We start from the raw sequence: 25,193 nt of genomic DNA, 5'->3' as shown, positions 1-25,193 counted from the left end.
TCAGGTCAGTGGTTCAAGTCCCTTGAGACCTATCTCTCCTCCCATGGAACATGAGAAATCTCAGGGCTTTATTTCCAGAAAGCCAGAATTAACCTTAAATTTATGATTTTAAAAATATCTGCTTCGAAATTAGATTGATTAGAATCTATTCTGCAGCTCATCAAAACAATTTTGCCTGCTTTAGATAATGAGAATGATCATTTCTGGGTGAAGTTGTATCCATGGGGAAGCTAGCCTGGCCACCTGTCTGAGCAATTAACCTTAACGTTGCTGATGTTTTCCTGGCATTGAGCACATACCTACTGATAACACAAGTCACAGCCCAAAAAGAGAAATACCATGGAATTTTGCAAAAAAACTGTAGTTAAACAGACAGATTGACAAACAGCCAGTGTGCAACAGAAGACAAACCGTGCAAATAAAAATAGTGCTGAGAATATGAGTTGTAAAACGTCCTTGAGAGTGAGTCTGTAGGTCATAGAAACATTTCAGAGAAGTGACAAATGAAGTTATCCTTGCCAGTTCAGCAGCCTGATGGTTGCAGGGCAGTAACCGTTCCTGAACTTGGTGATGTGGGATGTAAGGCTTCAGTATCTCCTGCCCAATAGTAGTAACAAGAAGAGACTGTGGCCTGGACGGTGGGGGTCTTTGATGGTGGATGCAGTGCTCCATCTCATCGGTCAACAGTAAGATGTCAATGAAGGGGTTTTGATAGTGGCATCAATGTCTTACACCAGGTATTTGCCAGTCTCAGTGTTCAGTACTCAGAATGTTTGGGTTCTCATCATTCATCACTCATTGATGATGGTCTTTCTATTTCAAAGCTGCATGCTGCAGTCTACTCCCTGAATCATCTCGTATCTCAGAGTGGTGTGGCAACTGTTGCTGGAGGTTTGGCCACACCTACTGAAGATCACTGTGAGTTCCTCCTCATTTCTGTTCTCCATTGCCTCCAAGGATCTCTTTCATGCAGTTGTATCATAGAGAGAGCTCCTCTAAAATGAGGCGCACATCCTCGTGATCAGCATGGCAAAGACACGACAGGTACACAATTTTACGCAGCTCCTGCAGGAATTTCTTGGATTCCTTCTAGCACATGGTTCTGGATGTAAACGCCATTGTGCTGTTTTTTTTTAAAACAGGTTTTTAGACAGTTCTACAAATGTTTGTAGGGGATCCAATTAGGCACTAAAAAGATCTAGCTTCTTAGTAATTACATTTTTATTGCCTTTGGGAACTTGTTCTGCAGAAATTGTGTCCTGCGTTTCCTGTATTTTAACTCTTCAGGAGTAGTCCATTAGCTATAAAATGGTTTGGGGTTTACTGAGATAATGGGGTTGAGAGGAATATTAAATCAGCTATAATTGAATGGCAGAACAGACTTGATGGGCCGAATAGCCCAGTTCTACTCCCGTGTCTTATGGTCTTTTAAAGAAAGGGGCTTTGAAAATTCAAGTGTTTAAAGAATCTGTGCTCTCACCCTTGAAGAACTGAGTGCAAGAACACATCAGGCAGTTCAATGCAGCTGGAGAGTAAAACTTCAAGCTACATCAGGCTACCTGGTGTTGGCTGGCTCTCAGTGAAAGAGACCAGACTGCAGAGAATGAAGCTGTTTCATAATGCAGTGTTTAACATGGGCTTTGCGCTGTTCTCTCAGCTCTCTTTCAGCTGTCAGTTATACCTTTTATTATAGGATCTGTTCATACATATCCAGTGCCCTCAGATACGTACAACTCTGCTGCGTGAAAAATATTCTGCCACACAATGATAGCATTTAGTTTTATACAGACAGACACAGACACACACACACAGACACACACGTACACACACTTACAAACACACTCACACCCACACACACTCTCACACTCACACCATCGCTTTTCCCATTGTTTGTCTGTGATGTAGGCAATGGAATTGATGGCTTTGTGGCAAAGTTTGCAGATGATAGGAAGACAGGTGGAAGGGTAGGTAGTGCTGAGGAAGCAAGGCGATTGCAGCAGGACTTAGACAATTTGGAAGAACGGGCAAAAAAGTGGCAGATGGAACACAGTGTTGGGAAATGTATGATAATACATTTTTGTAAAAGGAACAATAGTGCGGACCATTATCTAAATGGGAAGAAGGTTCAAACGTCAGAGGTGCAGAGGGACTTGGGAGTCCTCATGCAAAACTCCCAGGAGGCTAATTTACAGGTTGAGACGGTGATAAAGAAGGCAAATGCAATGTTGGCACTTATTTCAAGAGGAATGGAATATAAAAGCAAGGAGACAATGCTAAGCCTTTATAAGACACTAGTCAGGCCACACTTAGAGTATTGTCAACAGTTTGGGGTTCCTTATCGCAGAAAGGATGTATCGTCATTGGAGAAAGTCCAGAGGACGTTCATGAAGATGATTCTGGGAATGAAGGGGTTAATATATAAGTTGTGTTTGGCAGCTTTGGGCCTGTACTCGCTGGAATTTAGAAGAATGTGGGGGATCTCATTGAAACCTACCAGATGTTGAAAGGATAGGTTGTATGTGGAGAGGATGTTTCCTGTGGTGGGGGTATCCAGAACTAGAGGGCACAGCTTCAAATTTGAGGGGTGGCCCTTTAGAAAAGAGGCAAGGGGAAATTTTTTTAGCCAGAGTAGTAAATCTGTGGAATGCTCTGCCGCAGACTGCGGTGGAGGCCAAGTCCGTTCATTTGTATTTAAGGTGGAAGTTGATAGTTTCCTGTTCGGTCAGGGCATCAGAGGATATGGCGAGAAGGCAGGTGTGTAGGGTTGAGTGGGATCCGGTATCAGCCATGATGGAATGGAGGAGCAGACTACTCCTGTGTCTTATGGTCTCTCTCGCTCTGTCCCTCCCTCTCTCCCTCCCCCTCTCTCTCCTCTTTCAAACAAACACACACACACTCTCACTCTCTCTCACTTACTCACACACACACTTCTCTTGTAAAGCTTAATACACCAAAGCTTCAAAAGCCACTAATTAATGTTAGAATATTGCTTCAGAGTTTATAACAGCATAGTCAATGTTAATGCAGCAAGTTTCAGCTCTTCACCTTTTTACTGGTTTCCCTCTTTCTGATCAGAACATGCACCCCTTGATGTTGTCAAAGAGCTTCAGGTCTGTGTGTACGGGAGATAGCGAGTAGGTGTTCATTACACTGCTTGTTCCCCTCATAAAGCAAGCACCGTTCAGACAGTGGGTCTCCTGTCCTTGCTTGCAATTACAACTGATATATTCAGTGAGATTACACTCCCAGTGGACATGGGAGAGTCAGGTATTTAATGTTTCATTCTCTGACCCTTACGAGATTTAATCCCGATTCTTAATTCAGACTCCTTTGGACGTGAAACACAGAACAAAAAGTAATTACCTGTTACTCTGCATAAATGTTTAATAGGTTTTTTTTCAACTTCTGCCTGATTGTGCTTGATGGGACACTGAAGAGGGAGCTTTAACTTTTGTCAATACCTCAGTATACTTACGCTGGAATTTTGCTGAAACAATCTCGAAGAATTTGACGACACAAAGGAGATTTACTGTTATGGAGTAAGTCTCCTCAACTCACAATGAAATATAACTGCTATCATGCCTTCTCTGTAATTGCTTCAATTTGTTGGGCCTCGGTGGTATTGACACCCAGGAACTTGAAACTACTCACCCGTTCCACTTCTGATCCCTTGATGAGGACTGTTCTGTGTTCTGTTGACTTCACCTTCCAGAAGTCCACAATCGATTCCTTGGTCTTACTGACATTAAGGTTATTGCTGTGACACCACTCGACCAGCTAATCTATCTTGCTCTTGTATGCCTCCTCATCACCATCTCAAAATCTGCCAGCGATAGTTATATCCTCAGCAAATTTGTAGAGAGAGTAGAGCAGTGGGGTAAGCACGCATCCTTGAAGTACGCAGTGCTTGTTGTCAGTGGGGAGAGGACATTCCAGATCCACACAGACTGTGGTCTCCCAGTGGGGAAGTCAAGGATCCAGTTGCACGTATAGAAGCCCAGGTTTTGGAGCTTGTTGATTAGAAGTGGGGGTATGATTGTGTTGAACACTGAGCTGTAGTTTATAAACAGCAGCATGGCATAGATATTGCTATTGTCCAGGTGATCCAAGGCCGAGTGGAGAGCCAGTGAGATTGCGTCTGCTGTAGACCTATTGCGGGGATAGGCAAATTGCAGCAGGGCCAGCTCCTTGCTTAGGCAAGAATCAATTCTAGCCAGGACCAACCTCTCAAAGCACTTCATCACAGTAGATGGACACACAAAATGCTGGTGGAATGCAGCAGGCCAGGCAGCATCTATAGGGAGAAGCGCTGTCGACGTTTCGGGCCGAGACCCTTCATCAGATATGAGTGGAACTGGGTGATAGTCATCGAAGCAGCTCACCCTGCTCTTTTTGGACACTGGTGTGATTGTTGCCCTTTTGAAACTGGTGGGAACCTCTGCCTGCAGCAATGAGAGATTAAAGATGTCCATGAACACTCCCACCAGTTGATTGGCACAGGTTTTCGGGTACAACATCAGGGCCTGACACCTAACCATGCTCTTAATCCATATGCCCAAATGTTAGTACGAAGTCCAAAGGAAGAAATTCAAATGCCACCTGCAATCTCTATAGTATCGTCGCATAGTCTTTAGTACTGCTGCTTCATAGGTTCAACCCTGACCTTGGGCACTGTCTGTGTGGAGATTGCACGTCCTCACCATAATTACTTGGGTTCCTCTGGTGATTCAGTTTGAGGTGTGCAGGTGGGAAGGTTAAATTGCCCGAGGTGTAGCTGGGTGGGGCGGAGAAATGCTGGGGGAGGGGTGGTGGAGCATGGGCTTTAGAGTTTATGCTCACGTGAAAGAGAATAAATTACAGATTGCAATTAATGGGAAAGCTTGTAAATCTAGCAGAGATATAGTGGGCTGAATACTTTCTTGAATGTTGTAAAAGGTGTGGATTCCCAATTTCCCCATTTGCTTTTTTCTCCAAAGAAAACACTCACCTCTAGTCCCAGGTTTTCCATTATAATTGTTTTGTTGTTGAAACTGAAAAAAAAATGACAGCACCAGGTCCAAAGTCCAAGCATGATGATGCAGGGAGTGTCAGTTGGAGTTCATTAGACCGGAGCAAATGTTTTGATACAATGAAGGTATTGAAGACAGATGGAACTGGGTTACAAATCAGGTATTAGCTAATTAGATGGCAAAATAAAATCAATGAGCTATCTGTCCTACGTGATAAAATCTAATTAAAAATGTCTCTGTTGACTTAACCCATTCTGACGTGCTTGTGTGACCATCCAAACAGAAGCTTAATCATCTATTTCTTGTTACGCATCCATTATTCTTACTTGCTGGTTTACGTTATAAGTCAGTGTTAGTCTCTGGGACACTTGTATTGTCTGTTCAGACAGAAACCACAGCAGAATGGTGCATAATGTATTGGGCTAACAGATGGAGTCCAAAGTTCGATACCTGGTCTTGGCATAGGTAGCCATGAAATTACTAGGCTGTTGTAAAAACCCCTCCAGCTCACCAATATGCAAATGCACCAGTGTGACATTTCTTAACTGCCTCGTCACTTCAGAGTCCTCTTTACATGAAGGGTCTCAGATTCAGTTTGCCTTCCCCTGGCCTGTAACGTGCTATTCTATCACCTACCATCCCCTGAGTGAATGTATAAAAATGGGTTTCCATGTTGGGAGAGACATTAGGAAGTACTGCGAGGATGGGAGTTGTTCTGAGAGGGACAGCAGGTGTGAAAGAGATTGGGAGGGACGTTTGGACTGAGAGTGCCAGTAGAAGGAGTGGGGGATAGTGACTGGAGGATAGTGGAGTTTGACAGTGTTGTGAGTCAAGGAGGAACATTGTGCCTGGTAGTGATTAATTGATTTTGATTCCTCCACAGAACCTTTAGAGTGGGATCCTTTGCCTTGAAACAACCTTATGTGGGTGTATACAGTGTGGGAGTAAGGAGTGAGGGAAAGAACGTAGACCAGCCCAAGATCACCAACTCACTTTCTGCCCTCACGTGTGGGGGTGAGCCGTTGGAATGCAGCTTATTCTGTGGTCAAGTACTGTCAACTCGCAAATGGAAATCTGCTTAGCCAGGCTGTGGGGAGGGTGGGGATTAGCCTGGCCAGTTAGAAATCCAGTGAGTGGGGGGACGGAGAGGAGGTAGAAATACGGCTGAAAATGTCCACAGGCAGAACATCGAGAGCAACGCAGACGGAATACCGAAGTAGCTCAGCAGGTCCGGCAGCATCTGTGGAAAAGAGTAAACGGTCAACGTTTCAGGCTGAGATCCTTCCTCAGGATTGAGAAGGAAAGGGGGAAGTGTCAGGATAAAAATGCGAGGGGAGGGGAAGTAGATTAGCTGGAGGGTGATAGGTGAAGCCAGGTGGGTGGGAAAGGCCAAGGGCTAGAGAAGAAGGAATCTGATAGGACAGGAAAATAAACAATTGGAGGAGGGGACCCGGGGGGAGTAATGGGCAGGTGAGAAGAAGTAAAAGATCAGAGTGGGGACTAAAGGAAGGTGGGGGGGGGATTTGTTCACCTTTCTTGCCATCAGGTTGGAGGGTACCCAGATGGAATATAAGGTGTTGCTCCTCCATGCTGAGTGTGGCCTCATCTTGGCACCAGAAGATTGACACACCAGAATGGGAATCAGAATCAGAATTAAAATATTTAGTCAACAGGAAGTCCCACTTGAGGCAGATGGTGTGGGGGTACTCGATTCACTTTTTCATAAAGGTTCTATGAGGCACAAGAGTACTGATTATCAAGTGAGGCAAGCCATGCATGGGCTCAGGTCTATCAACTGCACATCTCTGTAAAGCACATGACAGCATTTACTTCGTAGCTCTGCACAAGAACCTTTTCCTGACCACAAATTCTAGGCTCACAATGAAGTATCCCCACCCCATTTCTGAGCCTGTCAAGATCAAAGGATCCATGGCTACATTCAACAAATCAGCCTATGTTCCTGACAATACTATTCTGACTTTCTGTAGCTAGCCAGGTGCCCTACAGAGCCCCAAAGGAGAGAGAAGATTTGTTCAGGCAGATATCAGGTTGTGTTGTAAAATGATACAAAACTAAAAGATCGAGTCCAACAGGTTCAGGGTAACCTTTGAATGAGGGTTGAGTAACTTTCTTGTTTGTTTAAACACTTTATTATGAAACGGTTGATATGTGTGATGTGTATTTTTGCTTTAGTCATTGGCAGAGATTCTGAAGTCTGGTTATAGGCAAATCTCAGTGATACACTGGCTGCAGCTACAATCATGAGTTTATAATGTACCCTTAATACAACTCCTCTCTGCCTGACTTGACCCTGCCTGCTGCCCCAACTATTCCTCCTCTTGATGTTCACACTCTAAATTCTTAAAGTTCCATTTCGCTTTACACAAACGTTTGTTCCAACTTTGGAAACCACTGATCTAATTCACTGTGACCCCAGAAATTATATAGAAAAAATGAAATATTCTGTTATTCACCAAATATTGGAATAATAAACTACATTTTTCATGCTGGAAAGGTAATTCATACCTGTCAGTCCTTCTGACCCTATCTCAGTTCTTGCAATTTAGAAAGCATTCAATTCCTGTGTGCTAAAGTATCAGATGATCTGTCTTGGGCCCAACACAAGGATGGTACGTATGTGTCTTTTCTACAAAGGTTAGGCATGTCGCTGAATACTCTTTCACAACCTTATATGGATGTACTCTTGAAAGTATCACGATTGTTTGCTTCATGGTACACCAAATTGAATGCACACAAATGTAAGAAACTGCAGAGAGTAGTGGATTCAGCTCAGTACATTAGGGGCACATCCCTCCACACCATCAAAAGTATCTACGTGAGGTGCAGCTTCAGGACGGCAGCATCTGACATCATAGATGCCCACCATCCAGGTCATGTCATCTTCTCACAGCTGGGCAGGAGGTGAGGTCCCAAACCATCAAGCAGCTACTCCCCTTCAGCCACTTGATCCTTCACTCCTTTAATCTCCACCTCATCACAGCCACATTGTGGCCACTTCGCATTCCAATAGAATTTGTGTTCTTTCATATATAGTATTATGTAATTTATATATAATGTGTTTTTCTTGTGATTGTTGGGTCTTTGGTGCTGCTGCAAGCTTATCATTGCACCGTACTCCTGCATATGATAATAGCTCAACTTTATACAAATTCTATGAGATTGCATACTTCCTTCTCAAGCATCCCCCATCATCCCCTTGCACAAAAACTATGTATGACTTTTCTCTTGTGAACGCTGTTTACTGATGCTATGTGCCTCTGACATTGGTACAAGTAGGCTTACCATTGCATGGGTGTGTATGTGTACCTGTGCATATCATGATAACCTCAACTGATGTACAGAATGGCAAGTTATGAAGGATCCCTGTCTGGAATTCTTCTATGAAACTGAAACTTCTGTGCCTGGGATAGCCTTTGTTATTTCCACCACATTCCCAACTTTCCCTTTCCCCATTGCAGTTGTTCTGGACTACCTTCTATTGCCATGCTTTACCTTTGCATCTGTACCTCTCTCGCCATGTAATCCTTTTGTTCAAACCATAAACAAACTTCCCATGCACTCCTTCCACTTTCTCTTCATATTCACATGCTCAAAACCTGTGATAGTTCCAGCAACTCTCAGTCACAATTCTGACGAAGTATCAGTGATGTGAAACTTTGGGGGAAATTTTAATCCAAGTTTTAGAAACTGACACTACTTCACTCAATCTTACTGCTCAAGTCTGTGGAATTCATTTAGTTCAGTTATCATTGTAATTATACCTATTACATTTATTTCAGTCTGCTTAGATGTTGAATAGCCTGCTGAACAATTCCTGCACTTCCTATTGAATTGAGGGGAAGCTGAGGTCAGATGGCAGAGTAGCCATTTTCAGGAAGCACCTGTTTCAATATGGATTGGCATGATTGAGAGATGTTACAGCCAACACATACAATTAGCTGAGATCCTCAGTGTTTCAGCAAAGCAACATCGATGAACATTGCAGCAAGCTTAGGTAGTTTGATGGGGTGATGAAGAAGGCTTATGGCATGCTTGCCTACGTAGGGGTCATCGATTATAAGAATTGAGAGATTATATTTCAACTTTACAAAACTCTGGTTAGACCATACTTGGAGTTTTGTATGTGATTCTGGTTGACTAGCTATAGGAAGGATGTGATTGCATTGGAGAGAGGGCAAAGGAGATTCACCAAGATGCTTCTTGGATTGGCAGACGTTAGTTATGGAGAAAGATTAGATAGGCTGGGCATAGTTTTCCTGACATCAAGGAGGCTGAGGGTGTCCACAAGGAATTATATGTGCTTATGATAGACATAGAAAGGCTAGATAGTCAAAATCTTTTCCCCATATTTGGGGTATTACAAACAAGAGTTTATAGGTTAAAATGCGAACTAGGTGATTTCAAGAGGATATCGGAGATAAGGTTTTTTTGCACAATGAGTGGTTGTTATCGGGAATCCAGTGCCAGAGGAAGTGGTGGAATCAAACACAATGACTACATTTAAGAGACAATTAGAAACAGACTTAAATAAGCAAAGCATAGAAGGATATGATCCTAATGCAGGGAAATGGGTTCATGTAAATGGGCAAAAAAGTCAGTGAGAATATTTTGGGCTGAAGGACCTGTGGTCTATGCAACTATGATTTACGAAATCAAAATGTATTGTTTTACATGCAGAGTGTGTAGGACAAAGGTGGTAAAGTGTTGTCATTCAGAGCTCCTGACTGTATAATACTGTCCACTCAATAACAAACCATATCGCCCAATCAACATCAATCTTACATATGTTCTAGAAAATAAGCCAGTATGCATCGCACACCCATTAGCTCAAGCCATTTCTTTTGTCTGGATTTCCTTTTGATGCAAGTGATAGTTTGTTTATATCTTTCAATGCAAGCAAAATTCACATTTTAAAACTGAATTTTGGGAGGTTTTTTTTCTGCTTTGCATCAGGAAATTAAGGTTCAGGTGGGGAAAATAAGTTCCAGTTTTGACTGTTAGCTACATAAAAGGGTAAGTTACAACTTTAGCTCCTTGGCACCAAGGCATGCAGCTTGGGACACCTTTCAATATTATGTCAAGGCAGGAAGTGAGAGTCTTCATTAACCTATTCCCTTTAAGGCCATGAACTGAGGGTTCTGTTGCATGACCTGGAGAACTGTCAGTGTGGTGGGCAAAGAACCCTTTCTTAGTAATTGGTTTACTACATCAGATCTAAGTTGTGACTGATTCCAAGGTCTGTATATAATGCACTACTGGAGTTGAAGATTGTTCTCATTCACATTGAATCCACATTAACTGAAGACATCTTTCAAACTCAGTATGACTTTCAGTTTAGTCTTTTCAATTTTGACATTAACCTCCCAGCAGGTTTTTACTCCAAATTCGCTGTCATGACTATAAAATAAACATACTCCTAGTAAAAAGAAGGAACATTTTAGTGAGGTTGTGAAAATTTTATAGGGATATTGATTGGTTAATAAAATCAGAATTTCATTGGCACAGGAAAATAAAAAAAACAAGTCTAAGACTTGTACAGTTGACCCCTGTGATATAGCATCTTGGGTAATAGAAATATGCCATTATGGAATCCACAGATCACTATCAAAAACACTGAGATAAAGAATAAATATTTGCTCACATGGAATTTACCTGATTAAAAATAAATAAAGAGCCACAATATATTGTGTTGAGCATTAACCTTTAAATATTCATACAGTTTCTTTTTGAAATTTACGATTTAATCTGCTTTCACTGCCCTTTCAGCAAATGCATTCCAGATAGTAAATACATTATAAGAATGTTTCTTCGTGTCACCTGTGATTACGGCTGAAACTGTCCATGACTCTAAGCACCTTCATCAAATTTCTGCTTGACCTTTGCTCTGGGAAGAATGACCCCAATTGCCCTGGTCTCTCCTTTACTGAAGATCTCCACTCAGTTCTAGTAAATCTGCTCTGGAAAGCCATGACATCTGTATGTGTGGTACGCAAACTAGATTTACAATGGTCTTATAGCTTATCTTCCTTATGCTTCAGGTAATAAAGCCAAGGATTTATTTCTATAAGTCCTTGCCAGGTTGCAAGTACTCAAATTAACGACAGCCCATACATATGAATGAGCATTTGGAGGACAAGCAGGATGGATATGTCTGTTGTTGTAAGGCTGCAGATACCTTCTGTCATATAAGAACTCAGCTTGTAGCAAGATCATTGCAGTTTACAGGGAAAACAATGTTTGAGTGAAAGGTCCTGGTTTAACTACATATTGTCGTTGGTTGGTTCATGCTTTTATTTAAATACTTTGCCACGTGGCTTCATTTCTGATTCGTGAACTGTTAAGTTTATAATGAGTTCACAGGAACAGAGCTCTGTCATATCCTGGAGTGGACATGGACCTTAAGCAGGCTTTCCCACTGGGCCAACTCTTTCAATACATCTATCTCAGTCAATAGAGAAGCAGTGAAGAGATAGCATTAATTATATAAACATAATAGGCTGATTAGTGGCTCCTATTCCATCATTCTAAAACTGTAACAGCAGAGCATATTTAGGTAACAGGATACAGATCTCATCAGCAGGTTTCTCAGGATCCCATTTCTAGGCTTCATAGTTAAGACCCGGTTTGTATTATGTCTTATTTCTTCTTCTACACTAATCAAATCTAAATTTGGCAGCATGGTAGTGTAGTGGTTAGCTCAATGCTTCACAGTACCAGTGACCCAGGTTCAATTCCTGTTGCTGCCTGTAGGGAGCTTGTACCACACTCCCTGTTGGTTTGGGTTCCCTCCAGGTGCTCCAGTTTCCTCCCACAGTCCAAAGATGTACCAGTTGATTGGTTAATTGGTCATTGCAAATTGCCTGTTGCTGGGTAGCACAGCTTGAAGGGCCAGAAGGGCCTACTCGGTGCGATATCTCAATAAAAATTAAAAATCAATTTGGCGCAAAGAAGATGAGGAGTCGGAGGAAGAAGCACAAGGCAGCAAGTGGTAGGTGAAACCGGGAGAGGGAAGGGTGAAATAAAGAGCTGGGAAGTTGATTGGTGAAAGAGATAAAGGGCTGGAGAAGGGGCAACTGAGTCACACTTGTGAGAGACAGAGAATAGCTTATAGATTTGCCTGCTGTAAAATATATACAACACCAACTGAAAACCCAAAGAGCTTCAACAACATTGCATTGTTCTTGTACTATTATATCTGTTAATTTTGCTTCCTTGTCCAGAAAAGAAAATACATTTTTGTGTATGAGATTTAGACCAGTTGAGTGAGTGGATAAATATAACACTGTTGCAGTATAGAATGAGTAGAAGTGAAGCTATCACCTTTGCTGGGGGGAAAAATCCCTGCAAGTCAGAGAACCATTATTTAAACAGTGATAGACTGGGATTGTAGTATCAAGGGACCTCAGTGTTTTGAAAGCAAGTATGCTGGTACAGCAAGCATTAAAAAAACAAGTGGTATACTAGCCTAAAGTACAAGACAAAGATTTCTTACTACAATTAGTTCGGGCTTTGGTGAGATCTCACGTAGAGAATTTTGTGCAGGTTTGTTCTCCATACCAAAGACAGGATACATTAGCTAGATTGATACCTGAAATGTTACACTTTTATAGCAGAAGATTTTGAATTAATTAGAGCTAGGATTTAGAATAAAGGAAGATAGTCTTTTAGCAATGTACCACATTCTGACAGGGATTGACATCATAATGCAGAGAGGTTTTTTCCCCTGGCTGGAGAGAGGGGTTATCTAGCTCTAGATGCAAAAGGTATCCGTGCTGAATAAAACTTGCCTTATAAAATGTGGTGAACAGATACTTTACTCAAGAAGAGGAGCCTACCAAAAGACCTCAGCGATGCTATAACCATGACCATCTACAAGAAAGGAGGCAAATCTGATTGAGATGACCACAAGCCATCTTCCTGCTGCCTTCTGCAGGGAAAATCATCACTTCTCGTCTATCTCCTCCCAGAAGAAGATCTATGATCATAGTGTAGGTCTAGTCTATGAAAAGGAGCAGTAGAAATGATTTTCATCACGAGTCAACCCCTAGAGAGAGATGCAGCAAGAATTATGCAACATCTCCTTTGCCCTCATAAAGGGTTTTGTTCTCATCAGTCACAAGGGACTGGAAACATACTATTCAAATTATTTCCAGCAGAAATTCATTTCAAAATCACTTCAGCTATATGATTGGTGCAAACTGCGATCTTAATCAGTGGATTGATGACAGATTCAAATCTCAATTCAGATTGGAAGCAAGCAACGCTGGCTCATCAGCTTTTTCTCGCTGCAAGGTTACAGATAATGTGCCCTTTTTAACTGCAGATCAGTATGGGGTGGTGAGATTGGATTTGGTAACACTCAAGGGTGAAGTCAAGCAGACTTGTCTTAAGAACAGAGTCACTACACTATTTAAGAATTCTTTGAAATGTTCCTTGGAGTAGGCAATGACTGTCCATACTTGATATGTTCTCCTCCATTTTTGTCTCAGCACAATGGGCCTTTGGATGTTCAAGCATCAACAACACTGGAGGATGCACATGTTGTCATTTTCAGTGAGTCTCTGTGCCTCCTGTGTTCGTTCTACCTAAAGACTATTGGACAACAGATCACCCATACCCATTGGTGATAATTAAAGAAGTTGCAGGTGCTGGAAAATAGAAGGTGCTCAACAGATCAGGCGGCATCATAAATCTATGCTTCTTACTCACTTGAGTCATAGACCACCTACAACAGACACTTCAAAGTACTGTCACCATTGTTTTGTAGGTCCCTCCATGTCTATGAACCCTTGTCAGCATCTTCCTCTCTCAGCATAACACTGAGTCCCTAAGTACATTCAGTTGACTCTGGTCATCATTCACATGCCTGCCACCAGCTTCCCCAAACACACTCTCTACATTGAGGTTAATTAAGGTAAGAGATTTCAATAGAAACTGTCTGACCTGCTAGTTCCTTCAGCATTTTGTACGTGTTGCTTTGGATTTCCAGCACTTGCAGACTTTCTTGCGTTTAATGTAAGAGATTATATTAGATAAAAAGAGAAAAAGATTCAAGTGGTTCTCAAAGCTCTCTTGAAAATTCTTGACATCATTTTGGGAAATCAAAAACTAGAGGACATAGGATTAAGTGAGAGAGGAGAGATTTAATAGGATGCTGAGGGATTTTTTTTTAATCCAGAGGTTATTAATGTACCTGTCTTAATCACTTCCTTGGGTAGTTCATTCCCTCTGCAGAAAAAGATGTCCATCAGGTTCCTATTAAATCTCTCCCCCTTCATCTTAACCAACACCTTCCTGTAATTGATTCCACACGCACCATATATCACACATAAATCAAAATATTATACTATAAATAAGTTAATAGAATATTATACTATAAATAAATTAATAAAATATAATCCAAAATGCTTGTAGCAATGGACAACCCAGGTAGATAGTACACAGCTCATTGTCCCAAAGACAAGACCTTGGTGGTAGCAGACTATTCATTGGTCTCACAGCCTGAAGGAAGAAGCTTTTACCTAGTCTGGGAGGGCTGATGATTCAATAACTCCTTCCAAATGGGGAGAGGGTCCAGGAGGTTGTGGGATAGCTGGTAGGGATTCTCAATATAGTTTTGGGTCCTTTGTCTGCAACACTCCCAGTAAATGTCACAAATGGAGAGAGGGAAACGCTGATGGTTTTTACTGTCCTCTGTAGGGACCTATGGTGTGATGTTTCTGTACCACACAATAATGTAGCCAGGACACACTCTGTGGTGCTGCTGTAGAAAGTTGTTAGAAACGGGGTGGGGATCCTTGCACATCTCAATCTCCTCAGAAAGTGTAGATGCTGCTGTGCCTTCTTGACTAGAGAGCAGCTATTGTAGATCCAGGTTAAAGCATCTGCTATGTGTACACCAAGGAATTTTGTGCTCTTCACTCTCTCCATGGTAGAGCCACTGACGTGCAATGGAGAGTGGTCGACCTGTGCCTTCCTGAAGTCCACAATCATTTCATTTCAGTTGTCCATGATGAGACCGAGGTTGTTGTTCTTGCACCATTTGACATGCCTTTCTACCTCCTCTCTGTATGTCAGCTCCTCATTGTTGTAGATGAGGCCAGCCACTGGTGACGCAGTTTAAGCTGAATCTGGCAGTGCAGTCGTGAGTCAGCAGCATGAACAGCAACAGACTGAGCACACAACCCTAGGGGGCATCAGTGCTCTCTGTGATGGAGCTTGAAATGTTGCTGCTAACTCGGATTGACTGGGATCTTTCAGTCAAGAAGTCTGTTTTACAGAGAGGGGTGTTGAGTCTCATTGAGGACAGTTTACTAACCAGACTCTGAGGGATGATCATTAGTAAATGCCAAGCTGAAGTCGGTGAACAACATCCTGGTGTACGAGGCATCGTTTCCTAGGTGGGACAGGACAGAGTGGAGGGCTGAGGCTGTGGCATCATAGGTGGACTTGTCAGAGTGGTAGGCAAACTGAAATGGGTCCAATGCAGCTTTAACATGGGACAACACAGTGTGTCAAACTGGACACACTGGAGACTGTGGTAGAACGGAAAACCCCGACAATTCTGGACAATGTTTCTCGGCCTCCGCATGCCACCTTGGCTGAACAGAGGAGCACTTCCAGTAACAGACTAAGACAATTGTGTTGCTGCAAATAACTCAATATAAGGTCACTCTTACCCTTGGCCATTAGACTTTATAATGAGTCTGATTACCCCTTCCTGTTAGTCAGTTTGTAGGAACTTATTTTTTATTCTTTCTACTTCTCTTCTAATATTTGTATCTGTACACTCTTAATGCTACTATGATACTGTAATCTCCTTTGGGATCAGTGAAGTATCTGTCATCGTAAATGGTCTTGTGGTTAGGCACAGATTAAATTGGAGGAATTGCTGGGCAGCATGACTCAAAGGACCAGAAGGGCCTATTCTGTGCAGTTTCTCAATAAGTAAATAAAATTTGACTGAGGAGGTAGATTCTAAGAAGAAGAAACATGAGTATCATAAGAAGGGGCTTGTACAGGTTTTATGAGAAGTAGGAGTTCAAGAAAGCAGAGACTTTTGAGGAATGTTCGGCTGGAGGAAATTATTGAGACAGCACGTTAGCCTAGATTACTCACAACCTTACATCTTCAGGACAGGAATGTCTCCATTTGAGCCAAGCTGATGCTTGAAAAAGCCAAGTAATCAATTGGCATTGGAACTAGATTCAAACAATTTTCTACAACAGGACAAATGAAAGATAGCAAATCTATTGTGTGTTTGAAGTAACTTCACCCTGTCAGTTGTAACTGAAGCAATAGCAAAAATAGAAAAGTAATCATGTAATGTGAGGTAATTATTGTGTAATTGAAATGGTAGACGATTCTTCAATTTGCGAATCCTTCAACATTTCCACCTTCCGCTATAAAGGAAGGTTTTGGGCAATAAAGAAACAAGAATGGCAAGCAGTCTCTGTGGTATTTTTAAGGTGTTGATTATGCTGCGTTGTTGCATATCACACCAGGAATTATTACAGCTTTGCTCACATTCAGTACGAGAAGACCGGAAATACTGAACTTTTCAATTCTGTAGTTTGGTGTTAAATTAAAATCATTCTCAAGACAAGTGCTTTGAGTCACATAAAGGGAAAATGCAATCAGCGATTTATCTTTAATTGTAAAGTCATGTCCTTTTTAGTGTCCTTGCTGACTCCTTCTGACTCAATTATTCACTCACTGAACGTTTAAAACACTGGAGTAAGGCCGGAGTTTTATTCCCACATGTACGCTCATCTGGTTAATCTCCTGCAAGACAATCTTCGGAGCATTATATCTACCTTTTGTGTCCCCTAGGTTAAAGAAGAGATAAAGTCTACACTAAATTGCTCGATGATGAAAAGCAGTTATTTTAATGTGCCCCGATGTTGGCTCCTTTGATTATAGATCCCAATTTGGGTACCTAACAAAAGAGACACAGTCCAAATATATTAGCAAATGAAGAATTGTCATGGGTACATCTCTTAAAAAATTAAAGTTGGATTGAAAATCCTGTGAAAACTGATAATCTGACACACTCAGGACCTTTTTTTATTGAGATAGTGTGAAAAAGGCCCTTTGAGCTGTGCTGTCCAGCAGTCCCCTAATCTAATCCTATTTAATCATTTTTAATTTAACTTAATCATAGGCAATATAAAATGACCAATCAAGTTACCAACCGGTATGTCTTTGGACTGTGGGAGAAAACCGGTGCACCTGGAGAAAACCCATGTGGTCACAGGGAGAACGTACAAACACCTTACAGACAGGGGCAGGAATTGAACTCAGGTCTCCTGTACTGTAAAGTGTTGTGCTAACCACTATGTTATTGTGCCTCCCCTTTGCTGGTACTAGACCAACAAATGCTCAGTCCTATTGGATTCCACACTGACTGGTTGTGAAGTGGCTTTACGTGTAGTCAGTATGGTTGTAATGCCACTTTACGGCACACAAAGACAGGACGCTACAGAAAATAGTGATCTCCGCTTGCACCATCAGAGGCTATCACTCTCCTCACATCGAGGGCATCTACAAGAGGCGATGTCTCAGGAAGGCAGCATCCATCATCATGCCCACTTCTCATTGCTGCCATCAGGCAGAAGGTACAGTAGTCTGTGCCTTCAAGGTTCAAAGCAGCTTCTACCCACCGCCATCAGGTTCTTAGGTTTATTACCAAAATATGTATACCATAGACAACCTTGAGATTCATCTTCTTGCAGGCAGCCACAAAACAAAGAAACATAATAGAACCCACTAGAAAATCCCACACAACAAAGACCGACAAGCATCCAATGTGTGAAAAAAGAGCAAACTGTGCAAACAAGAAAAGCGGTAAACAAATAGTACGCAGAACATCAACCTGAAAGTGAGTCCAGAGCCACGGAGCAAGTGAAACTGGTCCGGGAGCCCTCCATCTGCAGAGCAACAACTACCTTAGCCCTAACACAACCTTCAACCACATTCCTTCTTCACTCTCTCAATTTTGAACTAGTCATTATGTTTATTTTGTTGTTTATTTTTTGCACACACATAAGCTACGTATAATTTATAGCAACACACACAGAATGCTGGAGGGACTCAGCAGGTCAGGCAGCATCGATGGAAATGAATAAACAGTCGACATTTCAGGCTGAGACTCTTCATCAGCACTGAGAAGGAAGGGGGAAGGTGGAGAGAGGGGAAAGAGGCTAGAAGATGATAGGTAAAGTCAGGTGGGTGGAAAAGATAAAGGGCTGGAGAAGAAGGATCTGATAGGAGAGGAGAGTGGACCATGGGAGAAAGGGAAGGAGGAGGGAGCCCGGGGGAATGATAGGTAGGTGAGAAGAGGTAAAAGGTCAGAGTGAGAAATAGAAGAAGAGGGGAAGGGGAGGATACTTTTTTGTTTACCAGAAAGAGAAATTGATAGTCATGCCGTCAGGTACCCAGACGGAATACAAGGTGCTGCCTGATGGTGGCCTTGTCTTAGCACAGGAGGAGACCGTGGACTGACATGTTGGAATGAGAAGGAGAATCACAATTGAAATGTTTGGCCACTGGGATGTTCCTGAATATAAGGTGTTGCTCCTCTAATTAATAATTTGTAATTTATGTTAACTTAGGTTTGTCGGTTTATAATGTACAGTGCTGCTGTTACAAAAAGCTAATTTTCAAGGCATTTCTATCCTGTGTATGTTTGCCTATGAACAATAAACATACATTTACACTATTTCTGTTAATATCTCAAATCCATTATAATTCACTTTTTTGAAGGTGATAATGCATTTTCCATTGCATCAGCTAAATTAAAAGGGAGCAGAGCAAGTGAGGATCTGGTGAGTTGAAAGGGTTTATGGGAACTGGAACACCATCTGAGTGGAAAGTGGGAAAGGGAACCAGGACCCCAGCAAGTGAGACGGGAGCCCAAGAACCCAGGGATCTATTTTCTAAACAGAAAGAGAACAAATTCAGAAATTGGAGGTGCAAAGAGCGTCCTACAGCAGGATTCTCTAAAGGTTAACTTGCAGGTTGACTTGGTAGTAAGGAAAGCAAATCCAATGTTAACTTTCATTTCCAGGTGAGTAGAATATAAAAGCAAGAATGTATTGCCGAAGTTTTATAAGACATTAGTCAGACTTCATGTGGAATATTGTGAGCAGTTTTGAATTGAATTGAATTGAATTTCGGTTTATTGTCATTTAGAAACCACAACTGCAATGCAGTTAAAAAATGAAACAACGTTCCTCCAGAATGATATCACAGAAGCAGCCTACACCAGAAAATCCACATAACATTTGGCAGTCCCCAAATCCAGAGTCCGGAGAGGCTGCTGCATATTAATATCACGCTACCATCTTAGTGCGTTCCCTGGAAAGGAGCTCCAAACCCACCAGACAAAACAAGACTACCCAGACACACCAAGTCAGGAGACCAACTCTACCACCCAACAAACCAAAAACTAAAGCTACAAGACCTACACAAACCCACACAGTTACAACATATAGTTACAACAGTGCAAACAATACCATAATTGATTAAAAAAAAACAGACCACGGGCACAATAGAAATAGTCCAAAGATGTTAAAAGACTATAAGTTTGAAAGAAACCACCACACAGTTTCCACAAGTCCTCAGGGTCCCGATAGACTTGTCATCCCACGCAGGCGGCAGAAGGGAATGCCCCCGCTATGGACTTCCATGGTGCCGCCGGACCCAGCCTCGCAGACGCCGCACATAGTGAAAGCGCCCCGACTGCAGCGGACTCCGAATCCGTCGAACCTCCGAGCCTCCGTCTATCCCCTCCGGCACAGCCTCTCTGAGCACCATAATGAAGAAAGGATGAGCTGGGATTGGAAAGGGTCCAGGAGAAGTTTGTGAGAATGATCCCGTGAATGAAAGGGTTGACATATGCGGAGTGTTTGAAGATTCTGTGTCTGTACTCACAAGAGATTAGAAGACTGAAGGGCTATCTCACTAAAACCTACTACATAAATTTTGAAAGAGTTAAAGACTGGATTTGCAGAGGCTGCTTCCAGTAGTCAGATAATCTAGTATCAGGAGGAATGGGCTGAATGCCCTAATTCTTCTCTTACTTCATATGGATCATGGAGAAAGATCTTGGCCTGAAACGTCACAGTTTGTCCTCTTCCAATGAGGCTGCCTGACTTGCTGAGTTCTGGCATTTTGCGTTTGCTGCCTAGGGAGCCCCTAGACCTTTGTGAATGGAAAGAGAAATGGCAAGATTTCCCTGGTGAGCCCTGGGTTTCCAAATAGCTGATGCAGAGTCAGAATTTAGCTGCACAGTAAGTATATGAATGGGAGAGGTTTAGAGGGATATTGGCAAAGTGTGGGTAGATGAGACTAGCTCACTGGGAAGCACAGTCAACCTGAATTAGTTTTGCAAAAGAATTTGTTTCCGTACTCTCTGACTCTATAGATGGTCTGTTGTTCTGGTTTTAACGCATATTTCAAGACCTTAAAACTTCTCAAACTGATACAAGGCCAATGGAAAGTAACCCACATCATTTGCTGCTTTGCTTGATGCCCTCTAAAAATCTAAATGATAAATAAAATTGGACACTATCCTCTCAGCCTACAGCGAGTTACTGTGATGAACAAGCCCTTCAGCCCATTGTGTCAACACAAACCATGGAGCACACATCTCCAGTACGCCCATTTCAATTCTTTTCATGTTCCCAGCAGCTCCCCTTCAGATTCTACCACAGTAAGAGTAATTTACAGTGGCCAATGAACCTATCAACCCCAATCTTTGGGAAGTAGGAGGAAATTGGAGCACTCAGAAGAAGGACATGGTCACGTAGAGCATGCAAAGTCCACACAGACAACACCAGAGGTCAGGACTGAACCCAGGACTTTGGCACTGTGGAGAAGTGATGAGCTATGCCCTGTGCCTATGTTTTGCAGAACGGGGTTATCGTAGTAATGGAAATATGAATATTTTATGTACTAAATCACTAGGATTGTTCTGAACTATATATCTGATTTTTTTTTTGTCTGTACCTGATGGGATTTACAGTTTGAGACTAAATAGACTGGTAGAAAGTTATAAAATATATTCAGAGTTAAATCTCAGGAAATGATGTCCAGTTCAGTAGTATTACAGCTTGTATGGGAGGGAATATTCACCCAGGATTGAAATCCTAAAGGTAATTGGTGGGACTTGAAGATACTAATGTTGAGATTCAGATTGCAACACCACCCTCTGACTCAAATATACCCTACCCAAATCTGCGCTAGGATGTTTTCAAATATACCCTACCCAAATCTGCGCTAGGATGTTTTCAAATATACCCTACCCAAATCTGCGCAAGGGGTTTGCCTCAGGATGTCTTCAAGTGGAATACTGAAAACAAGAAGAATTCTCCTAGCCCTCCAGGGGAGAATCCAATACTGCTACACTAATTAAATGTTAGCTCAACTCATATCCCTTGCACTGTGTTTACAGTGCAGACACGCATTATCTAACTGCAAATAGGATGGCCTGGACTTAGAAGTCCTCCACTCCAGTATGAAATTAAAATCAAATCCAAAAACCAGATTTGTACATGTGTAATGTAAATCTGACCTGAGTACATAATTTTTTGTTGACCGGCCTGACCTTGTACAGCACATATCGTTGGGCTCAGTTGGTAGCCAGACTCAAAACACAGGAGGATTGCATCTTGAAAGGTTTATTGCTTTATCAATAATATATTGAAATACCAACTGGAAAAACCTTTGATTGGATCCTTGTAATGAAGTGGTTGAAAGGGAACACTAACAGGCAGGCGGTGGTGGAGGTTAGGGCACGGTGTAGAAATTAATGAATGAAACATCAGTTCTTGAAGGTCCACTCTCAAGTCAAGTTTATTATCAGGTTCAATGACAAGATGTAGACTCAGATAACACACAGAGCAGGAAGTATATGTGAACTACACATGAGAGTAAAGGAAAAGTGTGCAAAGCAAGACATTGCTGCAAAAACAGTGGGAAAGTAGCTGTTCCTGAACCTGGTGCCAGTGGTAGCAGAAAGAAGAGGACATGGCACGGGATGGTGGGGATCCTTGATGACAGATACCACCTTCTTAAGACGGCAGCTTTCTTTCAGTGGTGGGAAGGGCTGCATAGACCAGTACCACCTGCACCTTCTTGCCTATGATGTGTATTGTTATATGCTTTTCTTAGACAAGATCTTGCTCTAAAGTAGGTGTGACCTTTTGAATGCATTACACCCCTCCCTATTGTTGGTAGAATTTCAGATGGTGATGAGGGGGCACAAGAGCGAGATGGATCAGCCAGTTGAGTTGTGTCGCAACAACAACCTTGCACTCAATGTCAGTAAGACCAAGGAATTGACTATGGGCTTCAGGAAGACTCAGTCAAGGGGGCACACACTAGTTGTCAGAGAGGGATCAGCAGCAGAAAGGATGAGCAGGTTCAAGCTCCTCCTGGCTGTCAAATTCTCTGATGATCTATCCAGGGCCAAACATATTGATCCAATTACAAAGAAGGCATGACAGGCCTCTTCTTTGTGGTGGCGTGTTGGGGAGGAAGCATTAAGAAGAGGGACGCCTCACGTCTTAATAAGCTGGTAAGGAAGGCGGGCTCAGTCGTGGGCAAAGTGCTGGAGAGTTTAACATCGGTAGCTGAGCGAAGGGCGCTGAGTAGGCTACGGTCAATTATGGAAAACTCTGAACATCCTCTACATAGCACCATCCAGAGACAGAGAAGCAGTTTCAGCGACAGGTTACTATCGATGCAATGCTCCTCAGACAGGATGAAGAGGTCAATACTCCCCAATGCCATTAGGCTTTACAATTCAACCGCCAGGACTTAAGAACTTTTTAAAAGCTATTATTAATGCTTTTTGAGATAGTGATTTAGATGCATATCATATTTTTTTACTGAGTTAAGTATTGTATGTAATTAGTTTTGCTACAACAAGTGTATGGGACATTGGAAAAAAAAGTTGAATTTCCCCATGGGGATGAATAAAGTATCTATCTATCTATCTATCTATCTATCTATCTATCTATCTATCTATCTATCTATCTATCTATCTATCTATCGACAGCAGCTATATTTCATGAGACATTTGAGGAGAATTGGTATGGCACCAAAGACACTTGCAATTTTCTACAGATGTTCCATGGAAAGCACTCTACCTGGTTGCATAATCGTCTGCTATGGAGGGGCTTCTGCACAGGATTAGAAAATGCTGCAGAACATTGTAAACTCAGGCAGCTCAATCATGGGCACTAGCCTCCCTAGCATTAAGGTCACCCTCAAAAGATGACGCCTCAGAAAGGTAGCAGCCACCATTAGGGACCCTCATCACCCAGGGCATGACCTCTTCTCATTGCTACCATCAGAGAGCAGGAACAGGAAACTGAAGATGTTTTTGGAACAGCTTCTTCCCTCTGCCATCAGAATTCTGAACAGACAATGAACCCATGAACACTGACTTACTATTTTTGCTCTCCTTTGTACTACTTATTTCATATATAACCAATTATTTCAGGCTGAAACATCGACTGTCCTTCTTTCCATACATGCTGCCTGGCCTGCTGAGTTCCTCCAGCATTTTGTGTGTGTTGTTTGGATTTCCAGCATCTGCAGATTTTCTGTTGTTTATGACCAAGTCTGCAAATGCTGGAAATCCAAGGCAACACACACAAAATGTTGGTGCAACTCAGCAGGTCAGGCAGCATCTATGGAAATGGATGAACAGTCAACATTTTGAGGCAAGACCCTTCTTCAGGACTGAAAAGGAAGGGGGAAGACACCAGAATAAAATGTTGTGGGGAGGGGGAGGGGAAGAAAGACAGCTAGAAGGTGATAGGTGAAGCCCGGTGGGTAGAAAAAGTAATTTAGCTTCTAGTATTTTTTTAATGAAATAATTGAAGAGAGGGAGAGGAAAAAGTAAAACTAACTTCAAATATCTGGGCCAACTTTGTTATGAGAGAGAATGTTTATTTTCCCTGGAGTGGAGGAAGCTTTTCTTCATATAGGAAACATTTAAAACCAGAGGGCTTGGATTTAAGGAGTGATTTGTGGGCATATTTTGAAAACTGAAAAGCCACTTTCCATTTGGTCCCACCCATCAGCATTTTGAACTGGACACTTCTGGTTGTGATCTATAATGTTATATTTCACACATGATGACATTATTAAAGTTTGATGAAGGTGTTATTTATCATGGCAGCCAAAATTGAATCAAGCTGTTGTGATTTACGACTAAAATGCCTGGCTTGAGGCTCCCTATCAGAACCTTCCAAAACATAGGATTAACTGGTTTGAGTAAAGGTGGTTGTGATCTAGGAGAAAGGTTCATAATGTCGTCTGTCAGACTGCTAATGGCCTGAGAGACTTTACAAGTCAAGAGAAAGAGAAAACAAAGAACAAACAAGCCACAAATTAACCACAAGTATTTAATGCTGGTTTCTTGTTTCTAGTTATACAAACAGAGTCGTTGGGAATGGACTCAAAGAACAGGCCAACAACCCAGAGGTGAAAGTCCGAGGACCTGACCCGATGGTTAAGCAAGTCATTGACAAGCTCTTGTATATTAACAAGGTAAGACTTTAGACCCACATCGACCCAAGAACTATTCCAAATGCATGGGTAACTGGGATCCAGTAAAATGGTCTCCACGTTGGATAATCAGAGAATTACTGGGCTGTGGTAGTTGTTATGCACCAACATCTCTTCCTGTGGCAAATGGATTCTCAGCTGTTCTCCAGGGTTTGCTTGCATTTACATCACACTCTCTTTGTTCATTCTTTCATTCTCTGTTTCTGTCTCTTTGACTCTTTAGTTCTTTGATCGTATGTCCTTCCAACTTCCCTCTTTTCATCTCATTTCAATGATTTCTGTCTCTACATTTCCACATTTGGAGCTATTTTCTGTCTACCTCTGTTTCTCAGTGAGCTCTTTATCTCTATGTTTCTTTTGTTCTCTCTGAATCCTTTTTGTCTTTTTATTTCTGATTTTACTTATATTTCATGTTGCTCTCTATCCTTGAAATTGGATTTGAGAAGATTAATTTACCTCCCCCCTTTTTTAATGCATTAATGGTGTTTACAAAGTAATTTTGGGCATGTTTTGAAATGTTTTCACCTACTTCCAGTTCATCGAAAAACGGGACTGGACCCCTTCCTGTAATGACTTACT

At 42.0% G+C, this 25,193-nt stretch overlaps 1 protein-coding gene across 2 annotated transcripts in view; it reads left to right on the top strand.

The window, feature by feature from the left end:
- Positions 1-25,193, top strand: part of LOC140725330 (glypican-5-like) — a 627,634-nt gene that overhangs the window by 372,076 nt on the left and 230,365 nt on the right. For both annotated transcript variants that reach the window (XM_073040657.1, XM_073040656.1), the window contains one exon: positions 24,476-24,596. In XM_073040657.1, the coding sequence (XP_072896758.1) occupies positions 24,476-24,596 (121 nt within the window). The remainder of the gene's footprint in view (positions 1-24,475; positions 24,597-25,193) is intronic.

This window comes from Hemitrygon akajei, chromosome 3, assembly GCF_048418815.1.
Source record: "Hemitrygon akajei chromosome 3, sHemAka1.3, whole genome shotgun sequence".
In the NCBI taxonomy this organism is placed as follows: Eukaryota; Metazoa; Chordata; class Chondrichthyes; order Myliobatiformes; family Dasyatidae; genus Hemitrygon; species Hemitrygon akajei.
Note: the sequence above shows the minus strand (reverse complement) of the source record. Positions and strands in the feature narration are given on the sequence as shown.